We start from the raw sequence: 20626 nt of genomic DNA, 5'->3' as shown, positions 1-20626 counted from the left end.
GAAGGAGACCCTGAGGTAAGGGTGAAGTGGAGCTTGAGGAAGTGAGGGCTGCTGTGGGGGAAGTAGCCCAGAGAATTGTACATGTCATGTTTCTAAAAGGTCAGCTACTGTAGCTGATACTATTAGGGTCCCTGGGCTGGAGCCTGGAGTAGCGGGTGGGCCTAGGCTCCCCCTGTTTGCACCCTGATTAATCACTGAGACTGGGAGACAACAGAGACTGTGCAAGGAAGGATAGCTTCTCCTCACCTCCATTGCTGGCTTATGATGAAAATGGCTCTGTAGACTGTGACCCTTGTCTCTAGAGAGAGAAGGGTTATGTGGAGGGTCAAAGTGAGCCTCTGAGGCTAGTGAAATCTGCCAGGAAATGCAGGACCCACGGATGCAATGACAGAGCTTTGTCACAGTATGGATAATATTTAGGGAATAATGTATACTGAAAGATTGCTTTATGAACTTGGAGTAGAAACTGGTCTCCAGGAGGTTATGTGTCTCAATGGTCACCCACTCAAGCAAGAGGGAGCTGTCACCCCTTCCTAGTCTGCTGCAGTGGTAACGCAAAGTTCTATTGTCTACCCTTGCCATAGTCAATGGAAAACTGTCTGAGACAATCAAAACCACTTGAAGGTAGAAAAGAAACTCTGCAACAAGGCCAGAGTTTGTCCTCCTGACCCTGAATAGAAACAAGGGGCTGTTTTCAGAATAACCAAGCATAAAGGAAGGCACTCTGGATCCATTCACTGAGGAAAACCCTGGCAGAGATGGGTGCTTTCATGAATGCTTGAATCCTGATTATTGAGAAACCAGCCAGCTTTACAACAATTGGGGGAAAAGTCTATTCGATTGGAAAGGTGACAACTGATAAATGTAGATTCAGGTTCACGTTTTATGATTTTGTTTTGTAGTGTAACCACTTTTTTCCACCACTCTTGCTTGATTCTGGTCAAACCTTTATTCTTTCTTAAATAAAAACAACTTCTGTTTTGTTGTAAGTGCTCACAAGTTCTGGGTGATTTACAGGAGCGGTGGCTTACGGTAAAACTAGTAAACTGGGGCACAGTGCTCTGTTGGTGGCAGAGGATCTGGAATTCTTGTGAGCAGCCAGTGCAAGGCGTTAGATATCAGAGGGGAACGATTCAAAGGGATTTGGGGATTGGGGTGCACCTATTGTTAACCTGCAAGGTGAAGGAAGGGCTAGCATAAGCCCAGAGGGGAGTGCTTGAAGCGGATGTAGGGCTGGCAGTATAAGGGAGCTGATGCCCAATTACCACAAGAGAGACTCCCTCTCACTGGAGGCAGAGGGTAACAAGGGGACTCACTGTCATGGGTACCCCAAGGAGGGACAAGGTTGTGTCAGTACATAGAATATTCCCTGTTCCAAACAGCATCATGAATGAGAAGAACTAGGCAATTATTCCTAATGACTACATCCAAAGTCTGGGGAGGCAACCTGAGACTGTGGGGGGCAACTGTTCCCCTTGCCCAAAAACAAATGACACCCTGTCTGGTAGGAATGTATTTCTGCAACTTTTCTCTGGAGATGCCAGAGGGACAATCTGGTGCCTGAGTTTATGGGTCTGCTTCTCACCTTCTGCCAATATTTATTTAACATAGATGATTGGTTTCATACTGAAAACGGCATACACCATTTGCTTTGCTTATAAACTTTGAGATGTCACAGTAAATTAACCCTCTAAGTAATGTGATATTATCTAAACTGAAAGTCGTCTTCTGCCAACAGGAAAATTACTTCTGCTAGAGGGCAGCCACCTGTGCATTTAAATCCTGGCTTGGTAGGGTTTGACTGGGCTTCAAAATGCATTCCAAAACCTCATGCTTTTGGGGCTTTTTATTTTAACCACATTTTGTAAAAATCACTGTTGCCTCTGACAAGGGAGTATAGCAAAGATGCAACAGGCATCTGAACCACTTAGCTAAGGTGACAATTTTAATGTGGAATGCAACCCCCTTCCCTCCCCCCCATTGTGAAAAGATCTTGTGTGCATTTGCGGAGAGGAAACCTGAATCATAGCTCAGCTGGGGGATGGAAGAAGTGGAAGAAGAGTCAAGGAGCTCAAAGGGAGGAAAGAAATTAAAATTTGCACCAAGATATTTCTATTCCATTTATTCCATAGTAGTTAGTCGTGTGCCAAGGTTGTGCACCTTCAGTGCGCAGTGCATACTGAGGAGAGAATCAATAATAGTGTAGAGTGAAAATATGCCTGGTATCCACCACATGCCAGAAGGGCACACGTACAGAAACGTAATTTCCAGAAGTAGTGCCTTCAGCGTGAGGTACCTGTGGAAATGGCATTGAAATGCAGTGTGGGATATGTCATGTCCTCCATGAGGAAACAGTAGTACTATGTCTGCAGGACAGTGGGCTGGCCTGGGAATATTTCCTGCAGTAGCCAGGACATCTGGGGCTCTGCCTATATGGGCGCTTTTAAAGAGACAGCTTCATATTGACTGACACTTGAAAAACATTAACTTTTCAACTAAAAGGAATATAGATGATTGATAATTTTTTCTGTTCCCTTATTAAGTTTGTAGAAGATCTCATCCTTCATCACCAGTTTGCTTTGCTTCCTGCCTGCCATTGTCATATTGTCACAAACTCGTATGTAAGACGTCACAGTCTGTGACGTCATAGTCAGCATTATGACCTCAATGAATAGTTAAGTGAGAGGAGAAAGGATGGGCTAGATGGAAGATACTCTTTTAAGACACAAATATCTTTTGTAGCTGTCAAAATATAAAAGGAAAATTGGGGTGTTTACATAGGAACTTTCATCCTAGGATCTCAGGACACCTTACAAGCACTAGCTAATTCTCAGGTAGGAATGAGGGACAGGAATCAGTACTTTTGGGTTCTTGTCCTAGCTCTGTACTGACTCTGTGTGACCTCAGGCAAGTCACTTAGCTGCTGAGTGCCTCAGTTTACTCCTCTGTAGAATGTTTACAGTAATACTTTTCTCTAGCTCACAGGTATTCTGAGAATTAATTAATGTTTGCAAAGTGCTATGAGCTCCACAGATAAAATGTGCAAAAGAAGATCAAATTACTATAATTATCTCTATTTACATAAAGCTATTAAAATGGGAAAGTAGATAGCAACCAATATAAATCAAAATTTATGACATGTAAAAAATGACAAGGGAAGCGAAAGACAACAGGGAAAAATCCATGGCTGGCAAGGCTAAGGTTAATAAGAAGGAATTTCTTAAGTATATTAGAAACAAAAAAAATCCTAGCAATTGCATAGACATTACTAGATGGAGATGGTAACATTGTTAATAATAATGCAGAAAAGACAGAAGTATTTGTAGATATTTCTGTGGTATATTTGTAAAGAAGCAGGAGAAAGTTATTGTATCACGTGAGGATGATCAAGTACTTTCCAGTTCATTAGTAAACAAGGAAGATGTTAAACAACATCTACTAGGGAATGGGATAAAAATCCCACAATGCTCTGGTTTAACTGGTGCAATGTGGGAACCCTGAATTGGTTTCCTATTTGTTGGAAAAGTAATATAGAAGCATTCAACAATCTAAAAGAATTGAAATTTCCTTCTTGCACATTTGTAATATTTTTTTACTTCACTTCTGCTGATTGTATATGTCCTTCAAAAGAATATAGAGCTTCAGTACTTTGTTATCATTATTCTAATTTACAGTCAAAATAATGTTGGTCATTTAATACACAAAGCCGTGAAACCTAGAGGGCTAGAATGAGTTTGCCCATTAGCTTGCATGTTTCCTGCTGCTGTAATCATGATCTATTGTGTTTTAGGTGTGCATGACACTTCACAGATGAATAAAAGTACATTGTCCCTTCCCCAGGAGGCTTACAATATAGCCTACATCAACACCCCTATAAGATGTCAAGGCCTTTAAGAGCAGGGAAGGAAGTGAGGTGGTTCAGACACAGTATACAATTGATAGAGAAGGCAGTTTTTAGGGGAGCATGGGTCACATACTGGCAGTATCCAAAATCTAGGGATAAGTAGCATGTCACTGAAAGGCCCCACTGAAGTAGTGTTTTAAGGAGGGATGTGAATGAAGGTGCGGGATGAGCATATGAGAAGAGGAAGGCTGTTCTGGGACTAGGGGACAAGGCAGGAGAAGGCATGAAGCTGAGGATGGCAGAAGGGTGTATTTGTAATGGTTGTGAGGGGGGACTGGCTATGGCCAGAGCAAAGGCAGTGGAGGGGAATGAAGAGAAAAGGAAAGCAGAGATGCAGGCTGGGGAGGAGTGGTGCTGAAGTTTGCATTTAATGCAGAAGGTGAAGGAAGCTAGGGTGGTGGGGGTGGAGATATAGATATGGTTACAGCAATGGAGGAGAGAGAGGACACGTTTGCTGGGCATTTGGAACTGAGGCAAGATAAGCAGGGAGGCCAGAGAGCCACTGTTTGCTGGGGCTCAGCTGGATACATTCAAGGCCTGGATAAGTGCTTCAGCAGTTGGGAAGGGCATGGAACGGCAGACTGTCACAATCTTGGGAAGGAATGATTGGCTGGAGGTAGCTGCAGTCCAAATTCTCTCCCTCACTACTGAAACAGCTGACAGGTTGATTTGGTCCAAAATGCAGACTTTGTAAAAATGGCTTCAAAATAACCTAATGGTGGTAGGAATGATTTAATCATTAAAGAAACAGTCAAGGTGATAAGAAAAGGAGTACTTGTGGCACCGTATGCATCCGATGAAGTGAGCTGTAGCTCACGAAAGCTCATGCTCAAATAAATTGGTTAGTCTCTAAGGTGCCACAAGTCCTCCTTTCCTTTTTGCAAAGACAGACTAACACGGCTGTTACTCTGAAACCAGTCAAGGTGATGAGAAGCAGGAAGTGTCACTGATCAGTCTAGCTGCATGACACTCAGAAAGTAAACAAACAGCCGGAGGATAAGCATGTTGGATTTTTAAAATACTTCATTTTATTGCTAATATGAGCCACAACATTTTAAAAGCTGTGGCCCAGATATTCACCTGGTGTAGATCAGCATACCTCTGATTTACACCAGCCAAGAATCTGGCCCACTGAAACCAAATCCTTTTTTGAATTACACTGGTGACATCACTGTGATAGGTCACTTAGAAAAACAGACAGATCCATGGCACTTTACCAGCATCAAAGAGATTGCACAAGTGTAACCAAGGGCAGAATTTGATCCACTATTATCAGGATAATGTCCCCTTACAATTAGTGTAGATTTTGGTTTAGCTTTGGCAATACTGGCAGTGGAGAATGGAAACAGAACATTCTCTGACATCCTGAGGCATCAGTCTGGTGATCTTCAGGGAGGATTCAAACCAGGTCCCTTCTGTCACAGAATTTCAAACACCCTGTGGGGATTAATAAAGCTCAAGTTCACACTTCATATTCACACTGTAGGATTCTTTTACAATGACATTGTTTAAAGTAAAAGCTCACTAATATTGAACATATTTTGTTACATGTAAAATCATCCCTATATTCAGTTTAGTATAGTTTAGTGTCCCTTATGGACTAATGCATATGTCTGTATATAATCTATCATTTTGCACCTACATCTTGATGAGGAATTACATTTTCATTTATCAATAGCCAGCCCCCCATTGGCCTCCCCCAAATGTAAATACTTCAGCTCAGTTCCGCATGAGTTTGTAATGTCAGAGCGGCATCTCCATAATAAAGATTTGGGTGGCTGCAAACTTGTCCATTTATACATACTAAAGACATAATTTTCTGAGGTCCTGAGTCCACACAACTTCATTTGAAATCAGTGGGAGCTGCAGGTGCCCAGCACCTCTGAAAAAACCAAGTCCTAAACATAGTCATTAGGCTTTGGGCCATTTCATTTCAAGTTGCAAGTGTAGTCCTCAACTGGACACATCAGTGCTAATCTGCCTAGCAATTTTGTGATGTAGACAAAAATCAGATAAGGTATAACATGAGCAATTACCATTGATTTAATTTCTTGTGATGTAATCTACGTGATCTCCCAAACTCAAACTGGTAGGGCAGCCTGATATTACCCCACTGGGCCCCTTCTACTCCCCCAAGCATTAAAACTTCTAGTACCATATACTCACTCTATTTCTACGCCTTCCTCTTCCGTTAGGAGCTCAGCCTTTTGCAGTTTGCGCCTGCAGGCACGCTCCTCGCTGCTACCAACACTGGAACTCTCCTCCGAGCTTTTGGAAGTTAAATACTTGATCGCCACCGCATCCTTCTCGTTCATTTGCAAGCAGAGGCAGTAGGATTCGCTCACCTTTAATGAGTTTCCCCACATGCTTTGGCACATATCAGTCCCATTTGCATACACCTAGATGTCAAACAAAACAGATTAAATTAAAAAAACACCTCACCCATCAAAAACACTTGGGCCTGGTTTGCTGTTGCCCTTAATCCTTTCTACCGGCGTAAAGAGGATCTAAAACATTGCCAAATCAGACTGGTAGTGTGTGAGACCCACTTACCACTGCTCCAAACCACTTTGAAAGGTGCAGGGCAAAGGAGAATATAGCCCCTTATTTCCTTAGTTGTTTTCACATGCTAGGTGCCATAGATAAAAGCCAGTGTGTGTGTGTGGTCAACTTAACCCCATACAGCAAATAATGTGCCGGGACATTCTGACATGTATTTGTTTTAGTGAGCTTTGTATCAGACAGAGTTCTGGAAGCTGAAATCATGTATTTCTCCACAGAACAGTGCAGTCTAACAGATTTGTGGCTATCTAGAATTTCACTGTTGTCATTGTATGTACATCCTGGCCATTCAGGACTCCACACAGAGAGAGTACAGGTGGACCTCAGAACAGACACCCACTGCTTGTAGGAGCTCCAAGGGAAGGCAGAGAGCCGCAACATCACCTGCCCTCCCTCAAAGTGAGTCCCCCCCCCAGTGCAAGGGGACGTGTCCAGTTCAGGAAAATGGCAGGTCCTTGTACCAGTTTAAAGTGAATCTGTCCTATATCTTGTTTTATGCCAAAATCTTTTTTGGAAGTACTACCTACAGTGACCTTTATGACCACACTGCAAATAAACCTCTTGGCTGTTTTGTTTATGTCATGGTAACCTGCTGCCCTCCTGGCCTGGATTCAAATAAACATTCATATTTTATTGGCTGGAGAAGCTAAGAACAGGTCAGCAGAGTTGGCAGGTCATGTACTTTAGCGAAGCCATGAATAGGTCATTAATTTTATCTTTGTTTGCACTTTGTCCTCCACATATTTGCTGTTGATTTGCAATATCTTCTGATTAAATTATTGCAAAAGAGACTTAGATACCCTGCAAAATAAAGCTGATAAAGTACTTGGCATATGCATGATGGCAGATGGAGCAAGCTTGGGAGTAAGAAGCAGGATGTATTCTTTAGTGATTGAAGGACTACTGGGTTCTGTTTCTGACTTTGTCACTGACTCACTCTGCAACCTTGGTCTAGTCACTTAATTTGTATCTGCATCCCTTTGTTAGTGGGAAATGGGTATAATACATATCCCAACAGGGGTGTTGTCAGACTAACTCAGTGTTTGTAAAGCACTTTGAGATCCCTTTGAGATCTGACATTACTATAAATATTCAAAGTATTGTATGGTCTATTCTTCTCATCATTATGCAGACACCCTCCCCTACACACTGTTGTTGCGAATGGAAGTTGTAAGTGTGCAGTGAGTGAAGTGGAACCCTTTCACACAAGCATCAGTTCCAATCAACATGCTGAGTTTCCAGTAGTGTTGCCGATTCTGCTGAGTGCAACAGCTTTTTGAGTTACCATTGTCACCCATGTGTGTCCATATCATAAAGAGAGTCTCTTCCCAGAGATGCATCCGATAAAGTGAGCTGTAGCTCATGAAAGCTTATGCTCAAATAAATTGGTTAGTCTCTAAGGTGCCACAAGTACGCCTTTTCTTTTTGCAAATGCAGACTAACACAGCTGCTACTCTGAAATCTTCCCAGATGATTCGCCCTGGGCCAGTGACTCATTTCTCTGTGGCTCAGGGATCATTGGATGAAAGGTGCTATAACTGCAAAGTATTGATGATTGTTATTTTTAGGCTAGATCCCCAGGCCTAGTTATGTGGGAGCAGGGGTGGGGACATCATGTCAGGGAGTTGCACCTTCCCCCCATTTCCCAGAGTAGTCTCTTTCCTTGCTCGGGGGCGGGGGTGGGGAGATCTTGGTGTATACTATGCTTATGATATGCAGGTGGTCAGACTAGATTAGTTCGAAACAGTCTCTTCTGACCTTATGATCTATCATGTGTGAATAATATGGAGTCCATTCCAAATAGCCCTCAAAATTTCTGCACTGTAATGTAGATTTTAAAACTATAACTGAATGGAAGGGAGCTGGCTTCATCTAAGCTGCAGTTGCTGGAGGTGCTATGCCTGTGGAGTGCGAAGGCAAGCAGCACGCCACTGACTTTCACCTCCACAAGAGGCCACAAGATGTGCAAGGGGCTCTGCATCCTTTTTTCCCCCGCACACCCAGAGCAGAAAAATCTAGCCCTCTGGCTGTACCGTCTCTATTTCTGTCCCTTTCAGTGGCTTATTCCTTCAAGTCCTGGCTATTTCCTTGTGTCCTTCTGGTCAATTCAGGAGCAAATAAAATCTATAAATATGCATTTCTTTATTCCCTTATGGAAGGGACATTTCCAGATTGAGCCCTGGTGTCCAACAGACTCCAAATCACTCACTCATACACGCTAGGTTAATCTTATGCAATTCACTTAATTCTGATCTTGCTGCTATGACTACAGGACATTGAGAACACTACAATGCACAAGCACTGTCCAGAATCGACAAAGCATACCAGCCCTCAAACTGGGGCATAGGCTTTTCATTTCCCCATGCCTCAGGCTGCATTCTACTTGTGGTCTTTGCTCTAAGTTCCTTTTGGTGAGTGCTCTGCATGCAGAACAATGATACAATGAGGCTCATAAATTTTAAGATAGCATGTGTAGAACTGGCTCGGGTCCATTGTACATTCTTGATATGCAACATTACTTCCAAATACTCCTTCCAGCCATTCACATGTCAAATGCATGGCTGTTGATTGCTTCACCATATGGGCTAAAAGCACTTGAGGAAATAAAGCATCTGTCCGCAATGCACTGACATTCGAGAACTCTTTGTGCCTTTTGGATATCAGCAACTTCCCTTCCAGAAGCTCACTCCAAGCGCAAGCAAAGTCTGACTTTTTCTGCATTTCATTTTAACCCTGAAACATGTTTTTTTTAATTGTTTGGACAGGGCTTTGAGGTGTTTTGGCTATTGCCATGTAAACAGGCAGAATACTATTAATTTGAATAATGTACTGCAGGGGTTCTCAAACTTCATTGCATCGCAACCCCCTTCTGACAACAAAAATTACTACAGGACCCCAGCAGGGGGGACCAAAGCCCAACTGCCCCAGGCTTGGGGGGTCCAAGCCCAAGGGCTTCAGCCCCAGACAGGGGGTCTGTAACCTGAGCCCTGCCACCCAGGCTGAAGCCCTCAGGCTTGGGCTTTGGCCCTGGGCCCCAGCAAGTCTAAGCCAGCGACCCACTTTGGGGTCCCGACCCACAGTTTGAGAACCACAGATGTACTGTGTTACTGTGCTTTGATAATAGGAGAGAGAAATGATGTGATAATTCTAGCTGGCAGAGGTTGTTGTTAAACATAACAGACCTTGTGCAGTCATTGACATCTGTAAAAAACAGGTGTAAAACATAATGATGGTGGTAGGATAGCATCATACACCCCTTTTCTGCGGTCGATGATCACAGAAGGTCAAGGCCATGGATAATCAGGCCTTTGTATATTTGAACTGAGTGTATTTTTTGTACAATGTTGTACATTTCCTCTCCTCAACTCCTCCCACGTGTATATTGTTTGTATAACACAAATGTATCTTCAAATCTTTCAGTTAGTTAGATTAATTGTGTTCTATAACCAAAAGCCTGTATATCCATTATCATACATGTTTCTTGCCATTTAATTAAAATTGCAATAAAATTGATTCTAAAAATAATTAACACGCACACAAGCTCTCTCACCAACAGAAGTTGGTCCAAAAAAAAAAAATATTACTCACGCACTTTGTCCCAATAATATTTTTGTAGCTTTTAGCTTCAAATGAAATGATTATTGCCATGGAAATGAATGTGGAGTAGCAGAGAGCTTGCTTTGATGAAACCTCTTCTTTACTCTCTTTCTAATCATCATGAGCAGTATTTGGTGATAACCATGGCCAGCAAGGGGCGTGGCTAGGTGTTTAACTTAAGAACTGCAGTGTCTGGTTAGAGTTGATAAGACTTCTGGATTTGCTGCCTGGTCTTTCCCGGCTGATGGATATATTTTCTTTAAAAAATAACTACCAGTGAATTTTTAGCGATGGTAAAAGGTGAGAGAAGGTTTCCGCCTATCTCCAGAACAGGCACAGAATGAGCAGGGACCAGCTTCAGCTATCGGAAGGGCACTCAGAGCCAATTTTCTGAGGTGCTATTTTCCATCTTTGCTTCAACCAGAGCTGTGTGGATCCTCAGCACGTCTGAAAGTCAAGCCCTTAGTTGCCACAGGCCATTCATTCTCAGGCTGTTCTGCTGAGACTGCCAGTTGTGGTGGGTTTTGTAATGCAGACACCGATCCCACAGTCTGTGGCCTGGGACTAGCCTCGCCTCTCACAGAGGCTATTGAGCAGCCTTCAGGTGGCAACTGCAGTCATTCGCGACCAACCGGTTCTACCTTCAAGCCAGTGACTTGGAGGCAAACAGCTTTGCAAGCCAAGGACCGGTCTTCATCAATGAATTTTCAGTTCAGTCCCCATCCTCTGCCCTTAGGGAACCCTGCTGTGTGAGCAGTTCTAACAGGCTCATTTAAACTAAATCTTTGTTAATATTCAAAATGCAGTTATTGCAGTACCACACTACACAACTTTCACCTGATTCAAAGGCCACTGAAGTATGTGGAAAACCCCCCATTTACTTCAATTAACTTTGGATCAGGCCCCAGACAATTTCCTCAGCGTCCCCATTTGAGCCTTCATTTTACACTCTTGCTCAGAAGGTTAGGCACCACAGCCATCAGACTTTTATCAGAAAGACTGGGTGAGCTCTTATAAAGTCTGTCAGTGCTGCTGTTTAACCAGCAGGGGTATGAGGAGGATAAAAGAAGAAAAACAGGGAGAGTCTAAGGATTTCCACAGGCATTTGGAGGACAAACTCTTTTCCCTGAGGGAAAGAAGCATGAGTGCAAAAGTACAAACAGGGTAAAGATGCGTCAAATCTAAAGAGTAAATATTTCAAATATGTGATTTTAAGAGCTTACATCCCATTTTCAAAAGAGACATAAGCACTTAGGAGCTCTCATTGAAAGTGCATGGGACACAGGCTCTTAAATCATGTAGACATTTTATCCACCATCTCCTTTTGTTGTATTCTCAAAGTTAATATTTCTCTACACTTCAGTATCTAGACCAGTGGTTATCAACCAGGGGTGCATGTATATTATACACTGAAATGTATGTACAATATTTATATTTCACTTGATTTCTTTTATAATTATATGGTAAAAATGAGAAAGTAAGCATTTTTTCAGTAATAGTGTGCTGGAACACTTTTGTATTTCTTATGTCTGAGTTTGTAAGCAAGTCGTTTTTAGGTGCGGCGAAACTTGGGGCTATACAAGATAATCAGACTCCTGAAAGGGGTACAGTAGCCTGGAAAGGTTGAGAGCCACTGATCTAGAAAATTCAATGGTTAAAATATCAGTGGCATTTGGACCTTGTCTACTCCTTGCAATCCTGCTTCACCCAAGGTGAGAAATTAAATAAGAAAAAATCTGGTATAGACAAAACCTGGAATTGTAGAAGTCCAAACAATTTACCTGTTGAATTTTGTTCCCCCAAAGACTTCTTTGGTGAGTTAACCCCTCAGCAAGTAGTAGTGCTCGCTGTCTTTTAATGCTCTTATTCCTGTAACTGATCCGGTGTGCTTTCTCACCTTATTGTAGGGGATGCATTCGTTTTTACACTGGTTCACTCCATTTTCATCCCATTCCCAATCTGTCATCCAGTTGCGGATGCAGGTGGAGTCCTTTTTACATGCTTCATACCTGCATGGAAGTTAGTGGGGAACAGAAAGTAAAGTCATTTACCTCCTTGTTTTTCAGCGATGTCACTGTATTACACTGATGTCACACAAAGAAGGACGCATGGGTTCTGCTAATAATACTCTGTGCTTACATAGCACTTTTCCTCCAGTGATCTCAAAGACATGAACATATTATCTCCTTTTTACTGTAGGGAAACTGAGGCAAATTCCATCACTGATCCATGGACTTTCTGCTTTCTTATACCCAGCATCTACAAGGACGCAAAATTGGACAGCAGCAGCCATGTGTGGCAGGCACCCCAAGGACAGACCATGATCAGAGAGAAGTAGGGAATTTTTATATTTACAAAAGGAAAGGAGCTAATAATGCCAGTTTGAAAGGTGCTGTAAAGAGTCTGTAAAGCCTCTGAGAGTCAGCGGCTGGGACTGGACAATGCGGATGGATCACCCCATAATTGCTCTGTTTTGTTCATTCCCTCTGAAGCCTCTGGCACCGGCCACTGTCAGAAGACAGGATACTGGATGGACCATTGGTCTGACTCAGTGTGGCCGTTCTTATGTTCTAAAGAAAGGGGGAAAGCAATCAACTAATGAGCAACTAAATAAGATCATATAAAAATAGTCCATGAGCCCAGGTTCATTATTTCTAGGGGGTTGAAGCTAGGGGCAGAAGAGAAGAATGTTAAAGGAGCCCAGAGGACTATGGTTTCGTAGGAACTGTTTTAAATGACAATTAAATAAAAAAAGCAGGTAAATTAATTGTAATCATCAAGTATTGTAAACTGTTAGCCTACATAAGGAAAAAGTAACTTATTACTGTTACCCTCATGCTTCCTCCCTCTCCTATTGTTATATTCACGTATTGGGCCTTATCTTCCCTAAAGCCCATATTTTGCAAACACTTACACACCAGCGTACCTCTGTGTGTCTGAGGCCTGGTCTATACTACAGAGTTATGTCGACGTAAGGCAGCTTACATTGACCTAACTCTGTAAGTGTCTACACTAAAGTGTAGCTCCCACTGATGTAACTTGTCCACTACACAAACTTAATAACTCCACCTCCGCAAGAGGCATAGCGCTTAGGTCAATGTAGTGTTGCTTACAGCGACTATTGCGGCCTTTCAGAAGCCATCCCACAACAACAGTTAAATTGGCACAAGTGCTCCCGGTGAGGACACACACTGCCAACACAAGAAGCGTAGTGTGGACATGCAAAAGTGATTTACTTAGTGCGGTGGCTATGCAGCACTGTAACTTAGGTCATCTTAATTTGCAGTATAGACTTGCCCTAAGTAGTCTCAAAGATTTCAATGGAATTACCCATCTGAGTAACCCCAAGAATTCCAAAATCATGAGCCAGGGCCAGAAAAATCAAGATTGGCTTAAAATCATGCAAATTTTTAAAAATAAGAGGTTTGGTTTTTTCTTTTTTCAATTTTCTTTCTGTTTTTGAATCTTCAGGGTACACTCAAGTCCCATTTTCAAGGTTTTCTCTGCAACCATGAAGGCTAGAAACTTAATTTTCTTTAATGAAAGCTGAGATTCTCATATACTCACATGACTCCAGAAGTTGGGGCAAGACTCAAAATCAAATTGCAAAAGTCGGCACTATTGTAAACACAAAGTTAAGCCCTAGTTTGTAAGCTCTTTAGGGCAAGGACTATCGCTACTCATGGATTTGTACAGCAACTCCCACAATGGGGCCACAATCCTTACTAGGATTTTAGGTGCTGGTGTATTATAAATAATAACAACAATGCATGCACATCCAAATTTAGCCCTTAGTCTTTGAAAACTTAGGAGTGAACAAAGCTATTTTAAACTTGTTTTCTATACAATGTGTGCAACAAGCTGAAAATACTTTTGTCTCACATTTTCACATTCAGTCAGTTTCAACAGCCAAGCTTTTATGATGCAGTAATCAACTGGTAGTGCTGGAGTGGACTTTTGATACCAGGAATGCAGCTCTCAGTAGTGATACGATTACATGTTAAACTTTAAATTGTACGAGTTCAACTTTTAAAGGATAGCCTTTGGCGAACTCTGAGCAGAACAATCTAGGAAATGTATTGTCCAAAGTCCTGTGTTGCTTTGTTGATAACAAGTCTCTCTCCAGTTCGAAAAAGGACTCAAATCTGTTTCCATCATACCACCTTGAGAGGGTAACAGCAAGCACAGATGGAGGATAAACAAGATCCAAATAGAGCAACAACTGGGTGGTAGAATGGGATAGTCCCAAGCCTGCCCGCATGTGAATCTGCTGCTGGACTTTGGGGCCCTGTTGGGAGTGCAGGTCATAGATTCGCCAATTCTTATGATCCAGCCTTAATATGCCACTGACAAGCAGGCTTGGCCAGTGCCACTGTGCTGCTGTGTCTGGCGCTGGTACAGCTATCAACATCAGAGCTTAGCAATTAGGCTCCAATTCAGCACAAGCTTAACTTTAAGCATGTACTTAAATCCTTCCCTCTTCAGCAAAGAACTTATAAACATGTGCTTAGGAGTGTTGCTGAATAGGGGGCTTGATGCTGTACACCTGGTTTCCACAGGAACCTGAATTAATCACTATTTGTAGGTTTCAGAGTAACAGCCGTGTTAGGCTGTATTTGCAAAAAGAAAAGGAGTACCTGTGGCACCTTAGAGACTAACCAATTTGTTTGAGCATGAGCTTTCGTGAGCTACAGCTCACTTCATCGGATGCATACCGTGGAAACTGCAGCAGACTTTATATACACACAGAGATCATGAAACAATACCTCATGCTCAAATAAATTGGTTAGTCTCTAAGGTGCCACAAGTACTCCTTTTCTTTTCACTATTTGTATTTATCATCTATATGCAGGGTCCTCCAGTCAAGATCAGTGCCCCATTGTGCTGAGTGCAATACATACATATAGGAAGAGACAGTCCCTGTTTTTATAGGCTTTTTTTTAAGTCTCAAGGGGGAGCCAATTATGGGGCGCAAAATTATGCAAGATCATGACATCTGAAGGGATTCATGCTGTCCAGAAACCCATGCATGGCTCCTTGAGCCATTAAAAAAGGCTTGCAAAAACCACAAATGCAAACTTGAAAGCCCCTCACACCAGCCAGCAGGCACCCAAAGGCTATGGCTACACTGTAAAGATAAAGGTCGAGGTAAATTATGTCGCTCAGGGGTGGGAATTAGTCACTCCCCCTGAGCAACATAATTTGTGCTGATTTAGCGCTGTCCACACCGTGCTTATCTCAGTGCGAGAGCTTCCCCTGCTGACATAGCTACCGCTGCTCGCAGGGGCTGAAGTAGTTAAGCCGATGAAGAGCTCTCTCCCATTGGCTTAGAGCGACTACACAGAGAGCTTATGGCAGCGCAGCTGTGCTGCTGTAAATTCTCTAATGAGCCGAAGAATGATCTGCTTTTCGCATGGCAGGTTACTTCACTGCTAGGTATTTTTATTTTGGAGCTAATTCTTATTTGAATATTCAGGATTATTTTTCAGAATTCATGCTTTCCCTTCAGATGGGCAGGGGCCCATTTTGCAGATGGGTCAGAAAGAAAGCTGCCCACAGGGCTCTTCACGGTTCATAGGGACTTTCAAAGAGAACCATTTTAATGCTGATGAGAGCAGGAAATCCTAAAACAATAGGAAGAAAGGGGAAGGCTCCAGGCTAGTCAGATGATTTCTTTTAAATGAAATCACTGCTTTCTCAGAATTTTATGCACATTTCTGGCCACAAAGACTTCAGTATGCAGCAGGCAAATTCACAGCTCATGGAGAAAGTAGGTCAATTCCCCAGGAGCGCTGCAGCATACTGAAAGGACTCCCATGAGTACAATGGGGAAAATCTTGGAAATGCTACTTTGGAATGTCAAGGAGAGCGGGAATTTTGTCCAAAATACCTTTTTAGTCTCTGGCCTTGGGTGGGATGAGAGAATGGGAATGACACTGAAAGATGTCAGACACATGCTCATGCATATAATATATTGTCATTTGTATATCTGTGTCCTACGCCAGGTGTATATGACACCAACTAGAGTACCAGATGAGTGGGATGCATAAGAAATGGGATGGAAAGTAATACTGCAGATAGATAAGTAATACTTATTTGTTAATAGCAGAGCTCACTATCTTCTTGATGCTTTCCAGACATTCAAGAAGAGACAGACCTTGTCCCGAGGAGCTCACAGTCTAGCATAATACATAAACTCCCAGACCAAAATGGTCTTTTCTTCAAGGTTACAAAACATGATTTACCAGCTGGTTCTGTTTATATTCAGCTAAACCATGTGAGGAAAACGGGAGTGCTTTGTAACATCACGCAAACCCATAATATACATTACAGACCTAATTCTCATTTAGAATCATAGAATCATAGAATATCAGGATTGGAAGGGACCTCAGGAGGTCATCTAGTCCAACCCCCTGCTCAAAGCAGGACCAATCCCCAATTTTTGCCTCATATCCCTAAATGGCTCCCTCAAGGATTGAACTCACAACCCTGGATTTAGCAGGCCAAAGCTCAAACCACTGATTTACACTAAGGCTGCCTTCCACCACCCTGGGCAATGGAAAAGGGGCCTTAAAATATGCATAAGCTACATGCAAGGCCTACAGACAGCCCCGCAACCTGAAGCAAATACTCACCAACAACCACATACCACACAACAGAACCACTAACCCAGGAACTTATCCTTGCAACAAAGCCCGTTGCCAATTGTGCCCACATATCTATTCAGGGGACACCATCACAGGGCCTAATAACATCAGCCACACTATCAGAGGCTCGTTCACCTGCACATTCACCAATGTGATATATGCCATCATGTGCCAGCAATGCCCCTCTGCCATTTACATTGGTCAAACTGGACAGTCTCTACGTAAAAGAATAAATGGACACAAATCAGATATCAAGAATTATAACATTCATAAACCAGTCGGAGAACACTTCAATCTCTCTGGTCACGCAATCACAGACATGAAGGTCGCTATCTTAAAACAAAAAAACTTCAAATCCAGACTCCAGCGAGAAACTGCTGAATTGGAATTCATTTGCAAATTGGATACTATTAATTTAGGCTTAAATAGAGACTGGGAGTGGCTAAGTCATTATGCAAGGTAGCCTATTTCCCCTTGTTTTTTCCTACCCCCCCCCAGATGTTCTGGTTTAACTTGGATTTAAACTTGGAGAGTGATCAGTTTGGATGAGCTATTACCAGCAGGAGAGTGAGTTTGTGTGTGTATGGGGGTGTGGGGGGTGTGTGAGAGAACCTGGATTTGTGCTGGAAATGGCCCACCTTGATTATCATGCACATTGTAGGGAGAGTGGTCACTTTGGATGAGCTATTACCAGCAGGATAGTGAGTTTGTGTGTGTGGTTTTTGGGAGGGGGGCGAGGGGGTGAGAGAACCTGGATTTGTGCAGGAAATGGCCCAACTTGATTATCATGCACATTGTGTAAAGAGTTGTCACTTTGGATGGGCTATCACCAGCAGGAGAGTGAATTTGTGTGGGGGGTGGAGGGTGAGAAAACCTGGATTTGTGCTGGAAATGGCCCAACCTGATGATCACTTTAGATAAGCTATTACCAGCAGGACAGTGGGGTGGGAGGAGGTATTGTTTCGTATTCTCTGTGTGTATATAAAGTCTGCTGCAGTTTCCACAGTATGCATCCGATGAAGTGAGCTGTAGCTCACGAAAGCTCATGCTCAAATAAATTGGTTAGTCTCTAAGGTGCCACAAGTCCTCCTTTTCTTCCAGCAAAATGGAATTTTCTACAACAGGATAAACATCATCAGTGGAACACACAAGCTTTATCCTTCTTCGACCTGCCTTCTCTAGCTTAGACACAGAGCAGAGTGGACATAGTTTAAAAAAAACAACCCATCTCATCCAGTGCACTAAATAGCCCACTAACAACTACTGGATGAAACAAAACAATCACTATGCTCTCAAATGAACTCACACAGAAAAACAATAAAAACACCATATCGGCCACGGCTGAACACTTTTCACAGTGATCACTCTGTACCTGGCTTATCAGTCCTCATCCTCAAAGGAAACCTCCATACACCTTCAAAAGATGAGCCTAGGAGTTTAAGTTCTTACCTAGATCCTATAAATCTGAATAGAGACTGAATAGAGATCGGAGTGCTGGAACAATTTTTATAGTGGAGGTGCTGAGAGCCATTGAACCAAACTGTAAACCCTGTATATCATGGAAACCACTTCAAGCCAGGGGGTGCGGCAGCCCCCCCATCACCTCTAGTTCCAGCACCTATGATAGAGATACTGGATTTATGGCTTATTACAACAATTGATAACCTACTGAACCTCATCCCCAGCTTTTTTTTCCCCTTTCCCCCCTATGACTGGACAGATGTTTAAGGGGCACTTCACCTTCAGTGCTCCCTTGAAATGTGTTAATTACTTAGGCTAAACAATCTGTTCCATCTTGTATTTATCTGTGATTCTCTGAGTACATTTCCCAGACTTGAGACGCTCTGTGTAAGGTTGAAAGTTTGTCTCTTTCACCAACAGAAGTTGGTCCAATAAAATATATTGTCTCACCCACCTTGTCTCTCACAGATTTGAATGGAAGACAGGTGTCTAAATCCTCTAGACTGCTCTGAACAGCTCAACCATTATTTGTGCTACATTTCACATTTTCCCAGTAAAGCCAAATTTCTCGAGTTACCATGCCCAAGCCTAAAAGTAACAGAGAAAATAGATCAAATGCATTTTTCCAGCTCCTATACGTGCTCTAACGTAACTTTACTAAACACCAAGGTTTCATGATTAAAGATCTACATTTCACAACTCTCTATACCTATAAATAGATGCTGGATCTGAATCATTAGAAAATCAGAATTCTCACTTCTCCGGTGGGATACAAGATGTCTAGACCTGATGATTTGCAAGGTATTGGGCTTAAAACTATCCCACCACATGCCTTGTATCTCAAAAAGTAATTTTCACTGCCTGCTTTTATCTGAGTTGTATTTGGGGGAAGAAAAAATTAACTATTTTGGGGTTAGATCATTATAATTTTTATTAAATGACAGCTGTCTGAAAACTGTTCTGAAATATGGAGTATTAGAAGTAGTTTAAGCAGAAATGGATTTGTAGACAGAAAGCAGGTGAAGAGGCAGAAGGTTAAAATTAAATTTATTACATAAATGAATTTGTTAGTTTATTCCATGATTCCACAGCTTAGTTAATAGATACAGAAATAAAAGAAGTGTATCAATATCACGGGCACATATTTAGATAATATATGTGATTATGCTGCTCACATAATTTGTATTTTCAAAACCATGATACAAACTGACTTTATATTAGACTTGGAGATGTCACTGAGAATGTTATTATTTACAGGGTAATAAATTCAAAGGGGAAAAATTAGAGGTATAGAAAAAAAAAGAGAGAAGTTGAACAAAAGAAGGGAGATAAATGATGCGGAGTGCTATCAAATTTTGTTGCCACTTGTTTGGGAAGGTCATTATTTGCACATTTGTGGCTACCTCTTACACAGGTAATGCAGGTATCTCAAATATAACTAAAAATATGAGCAGTGTAAAGTGTTAAACCTACCAGTCATCACAGAAGTTTTGGCACAAAGGAACAAACTCAATACCAGCAGTGTTGTTGGGATTGATCCAGTGAGCGGCATGCGGCGAACACCGGTAAAAACATTCGATTTTCTTCATGTAATCCTCGCAGCTACATTGAGTGAGAGAAACAACAATTAAGTCTGCTTCTCAGCATCCAAGATTATAGTCCACACTTTCCAACAGGTTTCGACAGCACCCATCACGATAGATTAGATGGAGCAATTTAAATCCATCCTCTTGTCCTATTTGTGTATAGATTCTAAACTTATTCCTTTGTTGTTGTATGCAGGTTTTGCCTGTGAAATTACTGGAACTGGACAAATCATGCAAAAAAGGTCTTGAATATTCACTCTAATTTTTAAATGAATTAATTAGTCATGTTTGGGCCCCTTTTGTATTTGCTTTATATAAACATTTGAGCTACTGAGTTTTTGCTGGCACGAAATGGTCAAGTTCAAAGCAATAATAAAATGTAGCCTCAAACCACAGCATAAAGCTTTGTTTCTGTGTTATACTCTCATGATTTCACCAGTATTTAGATTTTCTCTAGTCCAGCTGAAGTTACTGAAAAACCACATATTGTAGTTGTTCTCCTGGGAGTGGCAGGCAATAGCTATTACTTTTGCAAATATGTTTTTGCTTAATTGTTTTGCACTTTCATTCTTTTATTTGTGTAGCCTGACATATTTGACAACTCTCAAAATCTAGCAATGAACTATAAACCTCAATTAGGAAAACATTTTTTTATGGTTACAAAGCTCACAAGACTACAAGAATTTTTCTCATTATTTGCAAGTTTCCTTTCTGGCTTCCCTTTTACATTTTGTTTTTTAAGACTTAATCTAATTTATCTGTTTGTTTAAACAAGGGACAAGGCCCTGTCGATACAAATTATGGGCTAGATTCAATGGTATGCTCCGGCTGCTACAGAAGTACAAAGCAGGCATGGTTGTAAATATGGC

The 20626-nt window shown here is 41.9% G+C and overlaps 1 protein-coding gene across 2 annotated transcripts in view; it reads right to left on the bottom strand.

Annotated features, from left to right (window-relative positions):
* Positions 1-4909: 4909 nt before the first annotated feature.
* The window catches only part of LOC140916342 (riboflavin-binding protein), a 33519-nt gene continuing 17802 nt past the window's right edge, over positions 4910-20626 (bottom strand). For both annotated transcript variants that reach the window (XM_073357856.2, XM_073357855.2), the window contains 4 exons: positions 19645-19773; positions 11961-12072; positions 6071-6303; positions 4910-5341 (listed from right to left, as the gene is read on the bottom strand). In XM_073357856.2, coding sequence (XP_073213957.1) covers positions 5323-5341; positions 6071-6303; positions 11961-12072; positions 19645-19773 — 493 coding nt within the window. In that variant the 3' untranslated portion in view covers positions 4910-5322. The remainder of the gene's footprint in view (positions 5342-6070; positions 6304-11960; positions 12073-19644; positions 19774-20626) is intronic.

The sequence above is a fragment of the Lepidochelys kempii genome, chromosome 8, assembly GCF_965140285.1.
Source record: "Lepidochelys kempii isolate rLepKem1 chromosome 8, rLepKem1.hap1, whole genome shotgun sequence".
NCBI classification, from domain to species: Eukaryota; Metazoa; Chordata; order Testudines; family Cheloniidae; genus Lepidochelys; species Lepidochelys kempii.
This window is presented reverse-complemented; position numbering and strand designations above follow the sequence as displayed.